Below are 15697 nucleotides of genomic sequence, written 5' to 3'. Positions count from 1 at the left end.
CTTCCGCCTCACTGGGCATAAAAACATTGTCCTGCAGTCGTGCAGTTACATTAACCTCACTGGAGGGAACGAAAGTACTCAGGAAAGTTAGTCAGCCCAGCGTGTGAGCCAGCGCTGGGGGCTTACGGACCCTACAAGCCGTGTAAGAGCATGTCCAGGGTCGGTCGGGATGCACCGCCTCTCCGTGCTGAGACCCCCAAGCCCAAACTGCAAATCCTGCACAGGATGGAGAAAGGTTCGGCTGCTGAATAACTTGGCCTCCCATCTGCCCTGACTTCTCTTCCCTGGCCCTGGCCTGGTGCTGCCTGGGGATGCTGCTGGAAAGAAAAAAACCACACATTTTTCCACCACCCCGATGGCTAACCAGAACTGTGGCTTCTCCGAGACTGACCCCCTTAATTGCTTTGGCAAGGTGCTGTACCCAGCACTGCTGTGCCAGGGACTGATTTGGGTCCTTCATTCACCTTCCTCCTCATCCTCAGTGCTTTTCCTCCTGGAAATCCCCTGGGGTGAAGAGGGGAGGCCCCAGACAGGAGCCGAGACCCTCCATCCTCCCACGTACAGAGCACCCCCCTCCCAGGCCATGTGTTTGGCCCCAATGGCATAAATCAGCCCCTGGCAAAGCAGCAGGCGAGCAGCTCGGTGGAAGGCTGCAGGGACAGCAGTACCTTTATTACGTTCCCCCAGCACAGCTGGAAAAAATAAGGAGCACAGACATGCTTTCAGGCGCATAACCCCCGAGCTTAGCCCCGCATTCAGTCCTGTCTGTTGATTTAATAAGAGATATCAGCTTTCCCCACAGACCGCGCGTCTCTTGTACAGCCTTAAACCCTCCCGGTTAAAACACCGCCCCAGTGAATCAATCCAAGATGTTTTTGTCCCTTTGATCAGCACAGCAGGCAATATGTCACTGACAGAAACGTGCTTCACTTCTGTGGCTCAAACAGGCGATAGAAATGGTGAAAGACAACCCTCCCGTCCTGAACCGCCTGGCAAAAATCTTCCACTTCATGGGCAAGCAGGAGATGGCCAAAGGGATACGCAATATGGCACTGGAGGTCCTGTGGGACCCGTGGTTCAACTGGTAGGCACAGGTAGATCCCTGTCAGGGCCAGCACAGCGTGCTGGTGTCCAAAGGGTGGGCAGATCGCGGACCTGTCCTGCTCCTCCAGCCTGCGAGACAGCCAGGGCGCCTCTCCCAGGCAGCTTTTGCATCACTCATTTAATTACGGTGAGAAACACGTAGGGCGAAGTAATTGCCTGGCAAAACCGGTGAAGGCTGGTCTGGGAGAGAAGCTGTTACCTGGCAGCCCAGAAATCCTGGCGCTGAACTGCTGAGGGAATTCCCCAGGTCCCTCTGGGCAACGTTTTACAAGATGCCGAGTCACCTCGCAGAACTGGCTCGACTATTTAATGACTTAAATACTCCTAAATCACTCAGGAGGAACAAAAATGTGCCCTTTAATCCCTTGGTTTTGCCCATTTCCAGCCCCCTGTAAACAGGAGTGCACATTAGTGAGTATTTCCCATTAGAGAAGATTCACGAAGATTCCTTCAAATCCCATTTTTAAATAAAATAAGGATTCATTCTTACTTCCTTATATTTAAACAGGATTATTTAACTCCTCATAAAATGAGGCTCAGTGAACTGAAATCTCCTCCTCTAGCGGAGCACTTTGATATGAGCTTACAGCTGCCCTTCAGAGATGTTAAACTTCCTTTGAGCTCGAGGCAGGAGGCTGAAAAGTGCAGCATGGAGGTGGTCACCAGGTGGTGTCTGTCTGCCAGGTTTGACTGGAGAAAGCTGAAATGACATAAGAAAAAAGGCTTTTGATTTCTCATCCCTTCTTCAGGCACACTCCTATGGCCAAGTGGTTCAATGTCTGGACAGAGAATCATAGAACGATAGGGGTTCGAAGGGACCTCTGGAGATCATCTAGTCCAACCCCCTAGGACATGCTGCCCCATGTCTAGCCTGGAAGGGGGCGCAGATGGGTTAGTTGCTTTCAAGGACCCCATGATGACCGGGAACCAAATTTACAGCTGAAGTCAAAAGGAGGAGCAGCATCGCAGGGGCTTGCACCACCTTTCCTGGTACTGCACACCATGGGGTCATGCTTTGGAGACTGGGGCACCTGTGCTGGAGAAGCTGGCCTGGCTCTCTGGTGTAGCTTGGCATGGCCAAGCAGCTGACCTGATGCTAGTGGTTTGCGCTCATATCACTTAGTCATCCATCCTCCAACTGGGCACTAAAACAAGCCAATGAGTTTTGTCTAGTCTCCAGATCCACATGAAGACGTATCTACAAAATCTGGAATGCGCCAAGATGGGACAGGGCCCACTGCCTGACAGAAGAAAGCTCACATGTGCTAAAAAGAACCTCGAAAGGGTCCTCAAGGTTTGCCAAGGGTGGTCTGCCACAATGGCATGCCAGAGGTGAAGAGGTGATCCGGCTCCGCAAAGCCGTGGTCGCCCAGGGGAGGATGAAGCTGTTGAGGCTGCTGTTTGGGATGATGAAGGTGGATTCTTCCAAGGGCAGGACGAAGGTGCGGTCACTGTCCCTCTGAGTCGTGGGGGTGGCAGCAGGTTCTGCAGAGTGTCTGACACTCTCGCGAGCTGTTCACTCTGACACAGTTTTCTATAATCTTTCTAATTAAAAAAGCAATAGACAAATCATAGACTCATAGAATGGTCTGGGTTAGAAGGGACCCTAAAGACCATCTAGTCCTACCCCTGCCCTGGGCAGGGACACCTCCCACCAGCCCAGGCTGCTCACAGCCCCGTCCAAGCTGGCCTTGAACGCCTCCAGGGATGGGGCAGCCACAGCTTCTCTGGGCAACCTGGGCCAGGGGCTCACCACCCTCAGAGTGAAAAGTTTCTTCCTGATATCTCATCTGTATCTCCCCTCTTCCAGTTTGAAGCCATCACCCCTCGTCCTATCACTATGCGCCCTTGTAAAAAGTCCCTCCCCATCTTCCCTGCAGCCCCTTTAGGGCCTGGAAAGGGCTCTCAGGTCTCCCCGGAGCCTTCTCTTTTCCAGGCTGATCACCCCCAGCTCTCTCAGCCTGTCTCCACAGCAGAGGGGCTCCAGCCTCTGATCCCCTCCGTGGCCTCCCCTGTGGCATTAGCCCTCTAAGAGCCCCGTTGTCACCCCGCCGCCCCGGCACCGGTGGCCACCCGCCGCCATCCCCTGCCCGTGGCTGGCTGCCTGCTGAGCTCCCTCCGAGCCTCCAGCTGCCGTGCTGGGCCGGCGGCAGAGCTCGGGGTGTCCCGTCTCGCCCCCCCGCCCGCCCCGCGCCACGTCCCCAGCCCCAGCCCGGCGGCGCGTTGGCGGACTCCCGCCGCGGCCGCCCTGTCCGCCCGGCAGGTGGCGCTCGCCGCCCCGCCGCCGCAACCATAGAGTCCTGGCTGCCTCCTTCCGCTCCGCCAACTTCCGGCTTCTGGCCGGCTGCGGGTGAGTTTCCCCCTCACACGTGACAGGGGGCTGTTCCCCATTGGTTGTGGCGGCGGGGGGCGCGCGGGGCGGGCTGGCGCGCGCTCGCGGCCACGTCCGCGTGGAGGTGTGAGGGCGGCGCCGCCATGGCGGGCCTGCTCAGAAGATGGCGGCTCCCGGCCCGCACCGCCGGCCTGCTGAGGAGATGGCGCAGCTGCGGGCCCCGGCATGGCGGCCCGGGCAGAGCCAGGCGGCTGCTGCTCTCACAGCTCTTCCAGCCCCTCAACCTGCAGGTGGGCGGCGAGGCGGGGTTGGAGGGCAGGCCTGGGGAGCCCCTCTGCCGGAGCCAGAAGCTGATGCTGCAAGGGGGGCTGATCCACCCCGCCAGCCCCGGCTGCTACTACTACCTGCCACCCACCGTCCGCGCCATGGAGAAGCTTGTCAAGGTGATGGACGAGGAGATGCAGGCCGTGGGGGGGCAGAAGCTGAACATGCCCAGCCTGAGCTCAGCGGAGCTGTGGCGTGCCAGTGGCCGCTGGGAGCAGATGGGGCCGGAGCTCTTCCGGCTGGCGGACCGGCACGGCAAGCGCTATTGCTTGGGCCCCACGCATGAGGAGGCGGTGACGGAGCTGGTGGCCGCTCACAGCAACCTGTCCTACAAGCAGCTCCCGCTGCGCCTTTACCAGGTAACCAGGAAGTTTCGGGATGAGCCCAAGCCCCGCTTCGGCTTGCTGCGCGGGCGGGAGTTTTACATGAAGGATATGTACACCTTTGATGCCTCTGAAGAGGCAGCTTGGCAGACCTATGACCTCGTGTGTGACGCCTACCGCAGCCTCTTCGACCGGCTGGGCCTTCCCTTCGTCAAAGTGCGGGCAGCCACGGGCAGCATTGGAGGCACCATGTCCCACGAGTTCCAGCTCCCGGCAGATGTCGGTGAGGACAGGCTGGTGCTGTGCCCTGACGGACATTTTGCAGCCAACGTGGAAACGCTAAACGGGGAACAAACATCTTGCCCCACATGCAGGGAAAAACTCACCCAGACCAGAGGGATCGAAGTGGGGCACACGTTTTATCTGGGGACCAAGTATTCCTCTGTTTCCAATGCTGTCTTCCTCTCCCCCGAGAACAAACCCCAGCTGGCAGAAATGGGTTGCTACGGCCTGGGCGTCACTCGCATCCTGGCAGCCTCCATCGAGGTGCTGTCTAAGGAGGACAGCATCCGTTGGCCGAGCCTCATTGCGCCCTACCAGGTCTGCTTCATTCCCCCCAAGAAGGGCAGCAAGGAGGAGGAGGAGGGAGCTGCGCTGCTGGAGCGGGTGTACGATGACCTCACCGAAGCGCTGCCCCACCTTGCCGGTGACTCGGTGCTGGACGACAGGACGCAGCTGACCATCGGCAAAAGGCTAAAGGACGCCAACAAACTGGGTTATCCCTACGTGGTCATAGCTGGGAAAAGGGTTTGCGAGGACCCCCCGGTCTTTGAGGTTTGGAATCAGAACACCGGCGAGGTTTTGTTCCTCACCAAGGAAGGTGTCATTGAGTTGATGAGTAAAGTGCAAGTCCCTTAAACTCCCTGTCTCTGAATTTCTCATCTTTGCTGCACTAAGTTTATCTGAAGAGCCTCGGTTCCTTTTCGAGGATGTGCAGGTTGTCGGTGAAGGCTCAGGGTGAGCGGAGCCGAATCCAGCTCATGTCAGAGCTGGCCTCGGTGCCTTGCAACGGTGCTGGGGTTGAGCTGGGGTCAGACCCTGTTTCCCTGTGGGACCGGGGGTGTTTCTCCTCTGGCTACAGGCCCCCACGAGCTGCTTTTACCAGTGTGTGTAACCTCACGTGGCTGTGGGAGCGCTGGCAGGGCCAGCCATCACTGCCCGGCCACGGCAAACAGGCTGGCAATGGCCTCTGTCGAGCCCACACAACAGCTGAGGCAGCAGGAGGGGGGACAGGAGGGCTTTCCCTCTCCCTTCTTAGATGCTGAGTTCTGAGCATGGGGGATTTTAAGAGGGAGAGAAAGGAAGGCACCTTTACTCCGTTTGTGTCTTCTCTGTGGAGACACCCAGGTTCCGTGAAGCTGGAAGCTAATCTTAATTAAAGTGAAATAGTGAACTCCAGAGCCCTGTTCACCTTGAAAATGCCATAGCACTGCAAATCTGCAGGAATTAAGGTGAAAAATGGTGTTGGGCATCCGCATCCCAGTCCTGCAGGTCAGTCCAGCTGGTGAGGCGCCTGGATCTGCCGGGCTTGGGTGGTGACACCCAAGTGTGGTTTCGGGGATGCGGCCTCAGAGTGGTAGAAAATCTTTGCCGAAAAGATTAACTAGGAAACATGAAATCAGGGGACCTGCAAATGTCCGGGCCATGTTGTTTTTAGGCTGTAAGTAACCCTGTCCCACTGGCTGGTGACATCCCGCCTGTACATGCCCACTGCAGCCTGGGGCTCGCCTTGCCGGGGCTCCTGGGGGGAACAGCCACCATCCCAGTGACACTGACTGGTGCCGTGGTCCCCTGAGCCTCCCTCGAGCGGGGAGACTCCCCTCGCCCTGTGCCGCAGCTCCTGCCTCTCAGATCTGGAGACCAGGACCAACAGCGGTGCCACTGTCACGCAGGGCTTTGTGTCAGACCCGCGTGCTCCTGGACCTGAGGAGGTCACCTGGGTCGCCTTCTCCCTGTCCCAAGCAAGGATCAGCTCCAGCTGCCATGCCCATGGGAGATGCCACCTTTAGGTTTACCTGCCCCTGAGGGCGCTGGCGATGGGCTTGGGGCACTGGGGCTGAGGGCTCGGGGATGGGCCCAGGGGCTCAGGGCCGAGGGCGCTGGGGACACCAGGGCCAGGGCTGAGGGCTTGCGGCCGGGGCTGAGGGCGCTGGGGGTGTGCTTGGGGACAGGACCCTGGGGACACCAGGGCTGAGGGCTTGGGGCCGGGGTTGAGGGCGCTGGGGGTGGGCTTGGGGACGGGGCCCGGAGGCGCGGGGACGGGACTCGGGGACGGGCCCGGGCCCGGGCCCGGGCGGTCAGGGCTGAGAGCGCTGGGGCCGGGCCCGGGAGCTCAGGGCCGAGGACGCTGGGGCCGTGGGGCCGGGCCCGATGACTCGGGGCCGGGCCCGAGGGCGCTGGGCCGGGCCTGAGGCGGGGGACGGGCGATGGGAAGGCGCGGGGCGGCGCGGAGCGGCAGCATGGCGGAGGCCGGGCCTGGCGGCGGCGCGGCGCGGTACCGGGGCGCTCTCCATCCCGACAGCTGGGAGGAGGTGAGGCGGCGGGGCCCGGGTGGGGTGCGGGGGGCCGGGCCGGGCCGAGCTGAGCTGAGCTGAGCTGAGGGCCGGTGTGTGTCCGCCCGCAGGAGCTGGAGGCCATCCCCATGTTCATGAAGCGGTGTCCGGCCGAGATCGACGCGGCGCGGCAGCCCGAGCTGGCCTGTCTGCAGTCCCTCCTCTTCGACGAGGAGCAGGGCCCCGCAGGTGGGCAGTCGGGGCTGGGAGGGGGTCTGCCCGGCTCGGCGAGAGGGCTTGGGGCGCCTCTGGGGCGCTGGGGAGCGGCACCCTCCACTCAGGCCCTGTCCGTTCTTTCCCCCCGCCCCCCTTCCATCCCTGCAGAGCTGGCCAGGATGTACAAAAATGAAGGGAACGAGTACTTCAGGGAGAAGGACTACAGGAGAGCTGTCATCGCCTACAGCGAGGCGCTGAAAAAGAACTGCGAGGACCCCGAGCTGAACGCCGTGCTGCACACAAACCGGGGGGCCGCACAGTTCTACCTGGGTAAGGGGACGTGCCCCCTTCTTCCTCGGACAGGGCTGGGAACGGGGCGCTCACCTGCCTGAGGGATTCCTCTCCTTTCGGTCCTTGCTCTTAGTGTGCTCTTCCTTCCTCCACTCGCCTCACAGTGATTGTAGAAACTGAGTTACAGAGTCCCCACATAAGCCGTTTTGTCACCTTTGGATCTGGTTGCACTTTAAACATAAATGAAAAGTTTTGAGCGGTGTTTCTTGCTTATAGGTAACTACCGTTCTGCTCTCAATGATGCCATCCAAGCGAAAAAGCTAAAGCCCACCCATCTCAAAGCAATCATAAGAGGTAAGAGTCAAAGCACATGTTACTGCACGGAGCGCAAGGTCGTTTCAAAACAGCTTTGCACATGTTAGTTTTACTTATTGTGCTGTTATTGTTACAAACCCAGGAACACACTGTTCTTGGATGTCGCTTTGTTTCACTGCATGTCTCTGTGTGTTAAATAACAGTGTTTCTAAACCCAAAATTATTGTTGAGTGTGCATTCATACTTTGTTTCAGGACAGCATTCATTTCAGGAAATTAAAGCAGTTACTGTACCAGATCACTTCTCTTGTTTTGTTATTGCTGTTTCTCCCCAAAACAGAGCTCTGCCTTTTGCTTTGGCTTTTTAGTCAAAATACTGCCTTTTTGCTCATTGCTCTTCAGCTTCTGTATCTGTCAAAGAGGCTTTGGACCTGTTTCTGTAGAGCACAGCATAACTTTTGCTGTTTTCCACTAGTTTTGGGGCTTGGGGGTTCCCCCCCCCCGAGCCTTTCTCACTCCATGGAAATGGCCGCTTTATTTTTCCTCATGAGAGAAATTTTAGTAATAAAATGTTGCTTGTAACACACACTTCTAGCATCATTCTGCCGATTTCTCTGACTAGATGAGCAAATGATACGGGAACTGCTGAAATATTTTAGGTTTTCTTCTCAGCTGACCTGCTGGCAGTCTACGATTGAACATGACTCCGCAAGACAATAGTGTGTGCTGCTGCGTGCGCCTCTTGAAAGCATGAGGGCTAATGCTGTCTTCATAACCACCACTTTGTGTAGTGATTGTATTCTGACTCCAATACCATAACCTTAAAATCTTAATCCTTCTAGGAGCTCTCTGTCACATGGAGCTAAAGAATTTCTCCGAAGCAATAGCATGGTGTGAGGAGGGCTTGCGAATAGATTCAAAAGAGAAAAAGCTTGTGGAAATGAGAGCTAAAGCTCACAAATTAAAGGTAAATATTAAGGCAGTCCAGCGTCTACAATGCTTGTCGCCTACTTTGTGTCAAGAAGCACTTTGGGATCCTTGGTTGAAGAGTGCTCCGTACAAGATTCTGTGTATTATATTCCCAAACAGAATCGAGTGGTGGTTCCATGTAGCGCGTGTTGTTGAGATGTGTAGGGGAGAGAGCTGGAGGGGACCCTTCTGGAGATCTGAGATGATTTCTCCACCCGTTGGCAGGGTAGGGCAGCGATGGGCATTGGTTTGCTGTGTGTGACCATGGTGCAACCTTTTCTTACATGCAGCGAGCCGAGGAGCGGGATGCAAGGAAAGCAAAAGTGATGGAGAAGAAAGAGCAGTGTCAAAAGGAAATTTTGCTTGCAGCAATAAAGGTGGGTCAGGGACGGGGTTTGGTTTTCTTTAAAGAGCTCTCTTGTCTGTCTGTAAGAGATTGTTCTCACATGTAGGCTTTAGTGGGCTAGAGCCAAAAAATCGAGCTAAAACCATGGTTCTCCTTATCTGTGTGCCTCAAGCCCCAGCTCCCACATTTCCATATTTCAGGTAACAGCTAATGCAAAATACAAACTCAGTGTTAGGAGGTAGACCAAGTGTTCAAGAGAGTGCTCTGTCTGCTGAGCTGTAGCATCACACTGGCCCGATTAACCTTGCTTTCTTTGCTGCTGATGGGCTTTATTTCAGTGGAAGGGTAAAAGATAACCATCCAGTAGGGTGGAGGACAGAATCCGTCCTGGATCCTTTCCGTTCTTGGCGCTGTTTGGTCTATGTTAAAATCTTTTGGGCTGTTACGTAAAATCTGATCTCCTCTTCTGCAGTTGTCTTTCTAAAGAAAGAGTGAGCTTTCTTCAGTTCTCTGAAAGCGTGGATGTTCTCAGGAGCTGGTGCGTGTCGTTGCACCCTGAAGTTATGGTCCCAAAGAATAGGATTTCAGATGCCTCCCTTGCCCCACATTTTCTCAGGCTCTTCTCTCAGCGTGCAGGCTTCTCTGGATTCCCACCACTCCTCCTCTGTTTTATGAGGAGTCTGGGTGTCTGGCTGAGGTTCTGGATTCTGCTGGGAAGACCGGTCACCTGAGTCTGATACTGTAAGAAGGCTTTTGACGGCATGTTTAAGAGCTGACTCATTAATAAGAATAACACAATTTGTCTTTTTACTGGCTGCTGATTTTTTGCTCTTATTCTTCCCACCATAACTGTTTGGTTTTTGGTTGGGTTTGGTTTTTTCCTTCCTCCTCGCCAGGAAAGAAATATCAAGCTAGTTCTTGAGCCTTCAAATGAAGAAGAGGAAATATCAGACGGCCTGGCTGAGTTATCCATAGATGGATTCCACTCTGACAATGCCACAGGGGCAAAGGTGCACCTAGATGCTGATGGCAACCTAAACTGGCCTGTCCTCTTTCTGTACCCTGAGCATGAGCAGACAGACTTCATTGCGGCTTTTCATGAGAACTCCAGGTAAATGCGCTGTCAGCAGCGTTCTTGCATAAAGGCGATGTTTGAGTAGGTGAGCACAGGCAGCGAGTGAAGCACTGCCATGCTCATGAAGTAGCTCCGGATTTCTAATGTCATAGCTGACCCTGCTTTTGAGCCGGAGGCTGCTCTCGATGACGTCCTGAGGTCCTTTCCAAGCTGAACTCATAGAATCATCGAATGGTTCGGGTTGGAAGGGACCTTAAAGCTCATCTGGTTCTAAGAATTATACTATGATTTACAAATGCCTCTTTAAAATATGAGGGCCAAAATCTTGACGTTACATGAATTTATAGCACAGACAAACATGTCATATTTGGCCAGTGTGATTAAAGGGGGTTGCCGTGAACGCTTAGACCAGTGGCCAGTTATACCTGTGTCCCATCCTCAGGCACGGATTTTAGAGGTTCATTAAGGTGCTGTTCCCAAGCCCTCCAAATATGGGGTCTCGGAAAGAGGATTAAACTTAAAAATTATACAAAGCTTCCAAAGGGGACCTCTCATAACCTCCAGTGACCCTATAGTTTCCATGGGGGCTTACAGCAGGCTTGACTGAAGTGCTGCAGACCTTTCAGACTATAAGCAAGTGACTGACAAGGTGGGAATTCCGCTTCTCTTGATATTAACGTCAGTTTCTGATCTTGCAATGCTAAACAAACTTGGAATTTGTAACTTTTTTTTTTTTGTGGGGAAGTACCTATTCCTCAGATCTAATAATAAGTTTAGGACTTAAAATTACACTGCAAACAGAGTAGTAAAGTTGTGGTTCTTATACGATGGTGTTCACTACTCCTTTTCATGACCAAAAGAAATGAAAATGGGTTCTTAGAACAAATTAGCCACCAGCACTCCGCAAGCATGAAAATAAGCAAGCCTCTGACACACGAGCATATTCTGAGCTCTCTGATCTGCTGAAGCGTGGTGCTGGTGGGACCGGGTAGAAGGAAAATCGATTTTAGATGAAATGCAGGGTGTTTATTTTGACATCTTCTTCAGTGGGAAAACGAAAAGTTAAAAATAATTTGCTGTTGCACTGCTCAAGTTTGAAACCAATAGCATGAGTTACAACGGGGCCTTGGTCTCATTGGGAAAGCAAAGAGTTTGACGGGAAGAAACTGTTAGTGATCCATACTTACTTGCAAGTCTATTGTCTGATTTGCCAATGTATTTTTACCATCAATCAAATGCAACTGTACAAATCATTGCAGCTGAACGCTTCATCTAAGCTAACCAAGTGTGTTTTGGCTTTTAGGTTTATTGATCATTTAATGGTGATGTTTGCTGAGTTGCCTCCTTGGGATTTAGAAAGAAAATACCTTCCCAGCAATATCGAGGTGGGAGGTTTGACTTTCCTTCTATTTCAAGGTTGTCGTGTTGTGATTTGGTTTTCCTGGAGTCAGATGGAGCAGCTTTGAGCGTATGAAAGCAATGGCATCGTTACCTGTTTACCCAACATGGATGTGAAATAAGGATTTGGAGAGCTATGTTCGTTTATTAACACAAACATTTTCCAGGTGTGCTGACACGGACGCAGAATTCATTAATGAAAATGAAAGTTCTTTTTTCTTCGACTTAGGTTGTATTTGATAGAAGGCATTTATAGATACTGCTTAGATTCTCATCTTTGTAATGATAATTAAGATTTAGGCCATCGAGCTGGTAGGCTGCCAGTTTTTTAACTGCATTGTTGTGAAGTTGCTCAATACAAATGAGGAAATATCTGACGAATTTTAAAAAAGGGTTATTTTCAGATCTAGCTGGTGGTGTTTAAACACTTAATCCCATCAAGACAGTATATGTCTATTAAGACTTTAGCACATCCGAGGTGCGAGTTGGTTGCGGCTATGGCAGGTTTGGAGAATTTTTCAGAAATTGTACATGGAAGGATACAGGTGTTTATTTTTCATTTCCCACTTCAGCGTGACGTGTGCCAGCCCTTCGTGCAGTGAGCAGACAGGTCCAAAAGGACAGTGCCTGTGTACTTTACCAGGTTAAATACTGGGATTGTAGCTCCGTGTGCAGCCTAAGGCACAGTTGCTGGATTCGAATCTTTTAAATCTACTCTGTTTTATTCAAGTACCTTTAAACCTACTCAGTTTAGCTTGTACCATTGCTGCGTGTCACCTGTTAAAAAGCAGCCCGTAGATTTTGATTGCTTCTCTGTAAAGCACGGGAACAGCCAGTGTATTTTGCCTTCCTGCTGCCACTGCTATTAGAAGCTGAGCTAGTTTATACAGGGAAGTCTTGGAATTTACACAAAACAATTTCTATGTTCCTGAAGTTAGCGTCCAACACAGCTGATTCCAGCTACAGATGTTTGGTAAATTTCTAGTCGATATATGGTGTGCTGTTACTGGACTTTTAACAGCTTAAGTAGTTTGACCTCATGTATCTTAAGTGTTTAATAACTTTCCCAAATTTTTTCAGCTCTATTTTGAAGATGAAGAAAGAGCAGAAATGTACAAGCTGAACCCGGAACACACGTTGCTGCAAGTGCTGCAGCACCAAAGGTGAGGCCGTACCTGTTCATGCCCACAGAGAGCACAAAGGCAAAAAGTATGAGCGACGGGCTTTAAATGCAGTTTGCTCTCTGATTTCGTAGTCCTAACTCTTGGACTTTAATTGTCGTAACTCTTCTCTGATTTAATAGTCCTAACTCTTGAAGGTGTAAAGCAGTGGGACTGCATGGATTTTGTGCCTGGCTTTAGCGACTTACATCATTTTTTTTCCCAAAACAAAAAAACTTAATGACTTTTTCCAGGACTGGATGGAGTTGGGAAGGGGAATCGGGCTACACACCACAAGCAGCAGCACAAAAGGGCTGTTTCAGATCCCATCTACGCAGTGCTACTTTAAAAAAAAGAGGGAAAAAGCAGCAGCATGTAAAGAGAGCATGTTGAAGGTTAACAATGCTCTCACTGTTAACGATGCTGCGTGAGCGGCCCCCAGCACAGCACGCAGCACAGTTTCGCTCTGAAACTGACTTCAAAGTGTTGTGCAGTTATTTAGAGAGAAGAATTTGCTGTTCGTGAAGCCAAAAAGTTACTGTAAAGCCCGTGCTGTTAACTCGCACCGTCTTGTAGCTGGCTGGAGAAGGCCTGCTGCCCGGCGCTGGGGACTTGGTCTGTCACCGTGGGAGCGGAGCTCTAGGTCCACTGCTGCGGGCTGTGCTTGAACTGTCCCTCCATAAAACTCAGCAACGTGCGTAAACCCGCAGATTTCAGGCTGTAAGGGCAGTTGCAAAAGAAACCTCCTTCCAGAGGGAGAATGACAGCTGTTTTAATTAGAAGTAGCTGTTGGGAGAGGATTTGATTCATAAAACACTCCTCCTCCTAAATGTGTGTAGCCCCGGCTACGAAAGGCTCTGCTGATCAACCAAAAAGCTTGTCATTGGCCTTGGGGAGGTCAGTCTTTATTGAGCTGGGCAGAAGTCACTCACCTTGCATGACGCTTGGCCAGCTACAAGGAAGCCAAAGGACTCGTTTTAATCTTTGCAGGTATTTTGTAAAGGCTGGCACTCCAACAGTTTTGGCATTTGTAAAGCATTCTCCGTTCTCAAAGAAGTACTTCTCTGGCAAGAAGGTGCATCGACTATAACGAGCAAGAACGAAACGAGGAATCCTGTGCAAGAGGCTGCTGTTTGTTATCCCAGCTACAGGCTGCAAACTTCTGCTTGTACTAAAAGACCTTGCACGCTTCAGGGGGAAGAATAATCTTGGCACACGGGGAAACTTGCAGGAAAGCAGCACGGGAGAATGAAGGGTTTACAAGAGGGGATTATTTGTTTAAAAAGAAATCCAGCTGGTTTGCAGAAGGTCTCCTCGGTGATAGGCTGCATGCAGTTACGAAATAAACCTGAAGCAGCGCCAAACGCTGGCTGCAGTTGAAGCAGCAGCAGCAGCTGGGAAGGTACTTACTCACCTGTGAGATTTCCGTGGAGGTGGGCTGGGGTTGCTGGGGTTTCGCAGCAGCGGTCCGGGGCCGTACCTGCCTGCTGCAGCGGGACGGATGCAGTCAGATTCCTGCCTGGGATTAAACGGCTGCTGCTTTTTCACCGCTCGGCTCTGCCGCCGGCCAGGGTAAAGCAGAGCTCTTCGCTGGGAGCGGTGTGTTTTACTGACCCTTTTGCTACCTTACCGATGGCCCCATAGAACCCGGAAATAAACATGTCTATTTTAAGTAAGACTGACTTCTGCCTAATAAATGAGACAATAATTCTTCTCACCTCGTTAAATACTCCAAGAGAATGACGAACAGTAATTCTAAACCCAAACGTAACAACCTTATCCGTTACGCTAACCGGTAAAGCCAACATGCAGGGTCTTCTGCGCTTCTGTGTTAGCTTTCAGCATTTAATTAAAAGTAATTCTAAATCTCTTTTTTCTTAGACACACCTAGTGCACAGGGTCAGCCGTAAACACTCCTGCTCAGATCACGCAGGATTTTTCGCACTCCAAGGGCTGTATTCAGACGGCACTAAAGAAAGCATTTCCATTTCACTATTCCTAAATTTCTGTACCGTGCGCAAACACAGTTAAGAGTATCTTCGTCTGAGGATGCTGAAATTTAATCTCCAGAGCTGGGGGTTAGTTTACAAGGCAGCAGGATGCCTCTCTTTTCCCAGAGCGTTGGTTCTGGCCAGCCAGCCCCGGCTCTCACAGGGCAGAGAGTCGGGCAGCCAAGTAGTACAAGCTCAGGCCGTTGCAGGCGACGCAGCAGAGGTTGCAGAGGGAGGACAGAGTGTGGTAGAGGGAGAACTGCCGGGACAGCTGCCTGTAGCTGGGGTTGGCGGCACGCAGCTCCCTGCAGGACTTGCTGGTCGACAGCCCGACCTCCTGGCCGAGGCCGTGGCTGCGCTCGACGAGGTGCATGTCTGCCACGATGTCGGAGGTGACCGGCCCGAACCACTGCGTGTTCAGCACAGAAGCAGCGACGCAAACGAAGAAGACGATGATCTGCAGGGGAGCAAGGCCCGCCCGTGAACATCTCGCACATCTGGTAGATTAAATTCCTCCCCCAGCCCCTCTAACGCACAAGGCTCGCTGCAAGCTGGATGCTAACCGGCTTCTTTTAACCAGAGCCATGTGTGGACATCATCATCGTTTGCAAACCAACCTCAGTGGAGCAGAGCGGAGCGGGACCCCACGGAGGGAGGAATTTGGGCTAGGGCCAGCTCATGTTTTAAAGCGGGAGGCTACCTGGGTAGTTTGTTCATCGCTGAGCAGCTCGCTGGGGTGGTACATGGCAAATAGAGTCAGGTTGAGGAAGGCACAAGTGGAGCCGATGTGGAAGTAGTAGGGGAAGAGCTGGCGCTGGATGGAGCCGTAAGTGTGGCGAGGGAGGTGGCTGCCCATCACGAACCCTGCAAGGGGGGAGAGCGGGTAGGTCCTGGGGCAAAGCCACCTCCCCTGGGCCTTCCCCCGGCCAGGGAGCCACGGCGGCGTGCACGGGCCACAACCTACCTGCCACGAAGGTCACCCAGATCTGCATTCCCCAGTAGGTGGAGAGGAAAACCAGGTGCAGCAGTTTGATGGTGTTGGAGGGCTCTGTGTCCATCGGCGTGGTGTCCTGGCTGGGGACGAGTCCCTCCATGTCAGCCGAACCGCCCCCCAATTCGCTGCTGTTACTGCCGTCACCTTGCTGGGTGCAGCAAAGGCAGTTTAGCTTCACAAGCTGGCTTCTTTGGGAAGAGCTTTGGAGCTGGCACAGCCCCTTCCCAGCCCTGCCACCACCCACTCGACGGGGCTGCCAACCCGGTTCTCGGACCCCTTCTATCTCGGGGGCTGGGCACTGCGTCAGC

The 15697-nt window shown here is 53.0% G+C and overlaps 3 protein-coding genes across 3 annotated transcripts; 2 read left to right on the top strand and 1 right to left on the bottom strand.

Moving 5' to 3' along the window:
• The first annotated feature begins 3447 nt into the window (after positions 1-3447).
• Positions 3448-5002, top strand: PARS2 (prolyl-tRNA synthetase 2, mitochondrial). Its single transcript, XM_054212814.1, has one exon. The coding sequence runs from the start codon at positions 3580-3582 to the stop codon at positions 4999-5001; it is 1422 nt and encodes a 473-aa protein (XP_054068789.1). The 5' UTR covers positions 3448-3579; the 3' UTR covers position 5002.
• A 1582-nt stretch (positions 5003-6584) lies between these two features.
• TTC4 (tetratricopeptide repeat domain 4) lies at positions 6585-14621 on the top strand. Its single transcript, XM_054213050.1, has 10 exons — positions 6585-6674; positions 6767-6884; positions 7020-7181; positions 7419-7496; positions 8299-8423; positions 8716-8802; positions 9668-9882; positions 11150-11231; positions 12325-12407; positions 13395-14621. The coding sequence occupies exons 1-10, from the start codon at positions 6603-6605 to the stop codon at positions 13492-13494; spliced, it is 1122 nt and encodes a 373-aa protein (XP_054069025.1). The 5' UTR covers positions 6585-6602; the 3' UTR covers positions 13495-14621.
• Positions 14305-15489, bottom strand: TMEM205 (transmembrane protein 205). Its single transcript, XM_054213051.1, has 3 exons — positions 15360-15489; positions 15096-15259; positions 14305-14852 (listed from the first exon to the last, which is right to left on the bottom strand). The coding sequence occupies exons 1-3, from the start codon at positions 15487-15489 to the stop codon at positions 14553-14555; spliced, it is 594 nt and encodes a 197-aa protein (XP_054069026.1). The 3' UTR covers positions 14305-14552.
• Between the last annotated feature and the right edge of the window lie 208 nt (positions 15490-15697).

Source organism: Rissa tridactyla, chromosome 8 (assembly GCF_028500815.1).
Source record: "Rissa tridactyla isolate bRisTri1 chromosome 8, bRisTri1.patW.cur.20221130, whole genome shotgun sequence".
NCBI lineage: Eukaryota > Metazoa > Chordata > Aves > Charadriiformes > Laridae > Rissa > Rissa tridactyla.
Note: the sequence above shows the minus strand (reverse complement) of the source record. Positions and strands in the feature narration are given on the sequence as shown.

Bases quoted from the DNA above. Each gene is read 5' to 3' on its own strand.
- TMEM205 (XM_054213051.1), bottom strand. From the start codon at position 15,489: ATGGAGGGACTCGTCCCCAGCCAGGACACCACGCCGATGGACACAGAG. The intron at 15,260-15,359 runs GTAGGTTGTGGC...CCCCCCTTGCAG, and splicing joins CTGGGTGACCTTCGTGGCAG to GGTTCGTGATGGGCAGCCAC. The intron at 14,853-15,095 runs GTAGCCTCCCGC...GCTCCCCTGCAG, and splicing joins GCGATGAACAAACTACCCAG to ATCATCGTCTTCTTCGTTTG.
- TTC4 (XM_054213050.1), top strand. From the start codon at position 6,603: ATGGCGGAGGCCGGGCCTGGCGGCGGCGCGGCGCGGTACCGGGGCGCT. The intron at 6,675-6,766 runs GTGAGGCGGCGG...GTCCGCCCGCAG, and splicing joins ATCCCGACAGCTGGGAGGAG to GAGCTGGAGGCCATCCCCAT. The intron at 6,885-7,019 runs GTGGGCAGTCGG...CCATCCCTGCAG, and splicing joins CGAGGAGCAGGGCCCCGCAG to AGCTGGCCAGGATGTACAAA.
- PARS2 (XM_054212814.1), top strand. From the start codon at position 3,580: ATGGCGGGCCTGCTCAGAAGATGGCGGCTCCCGGCCCGCACCGCCGGC.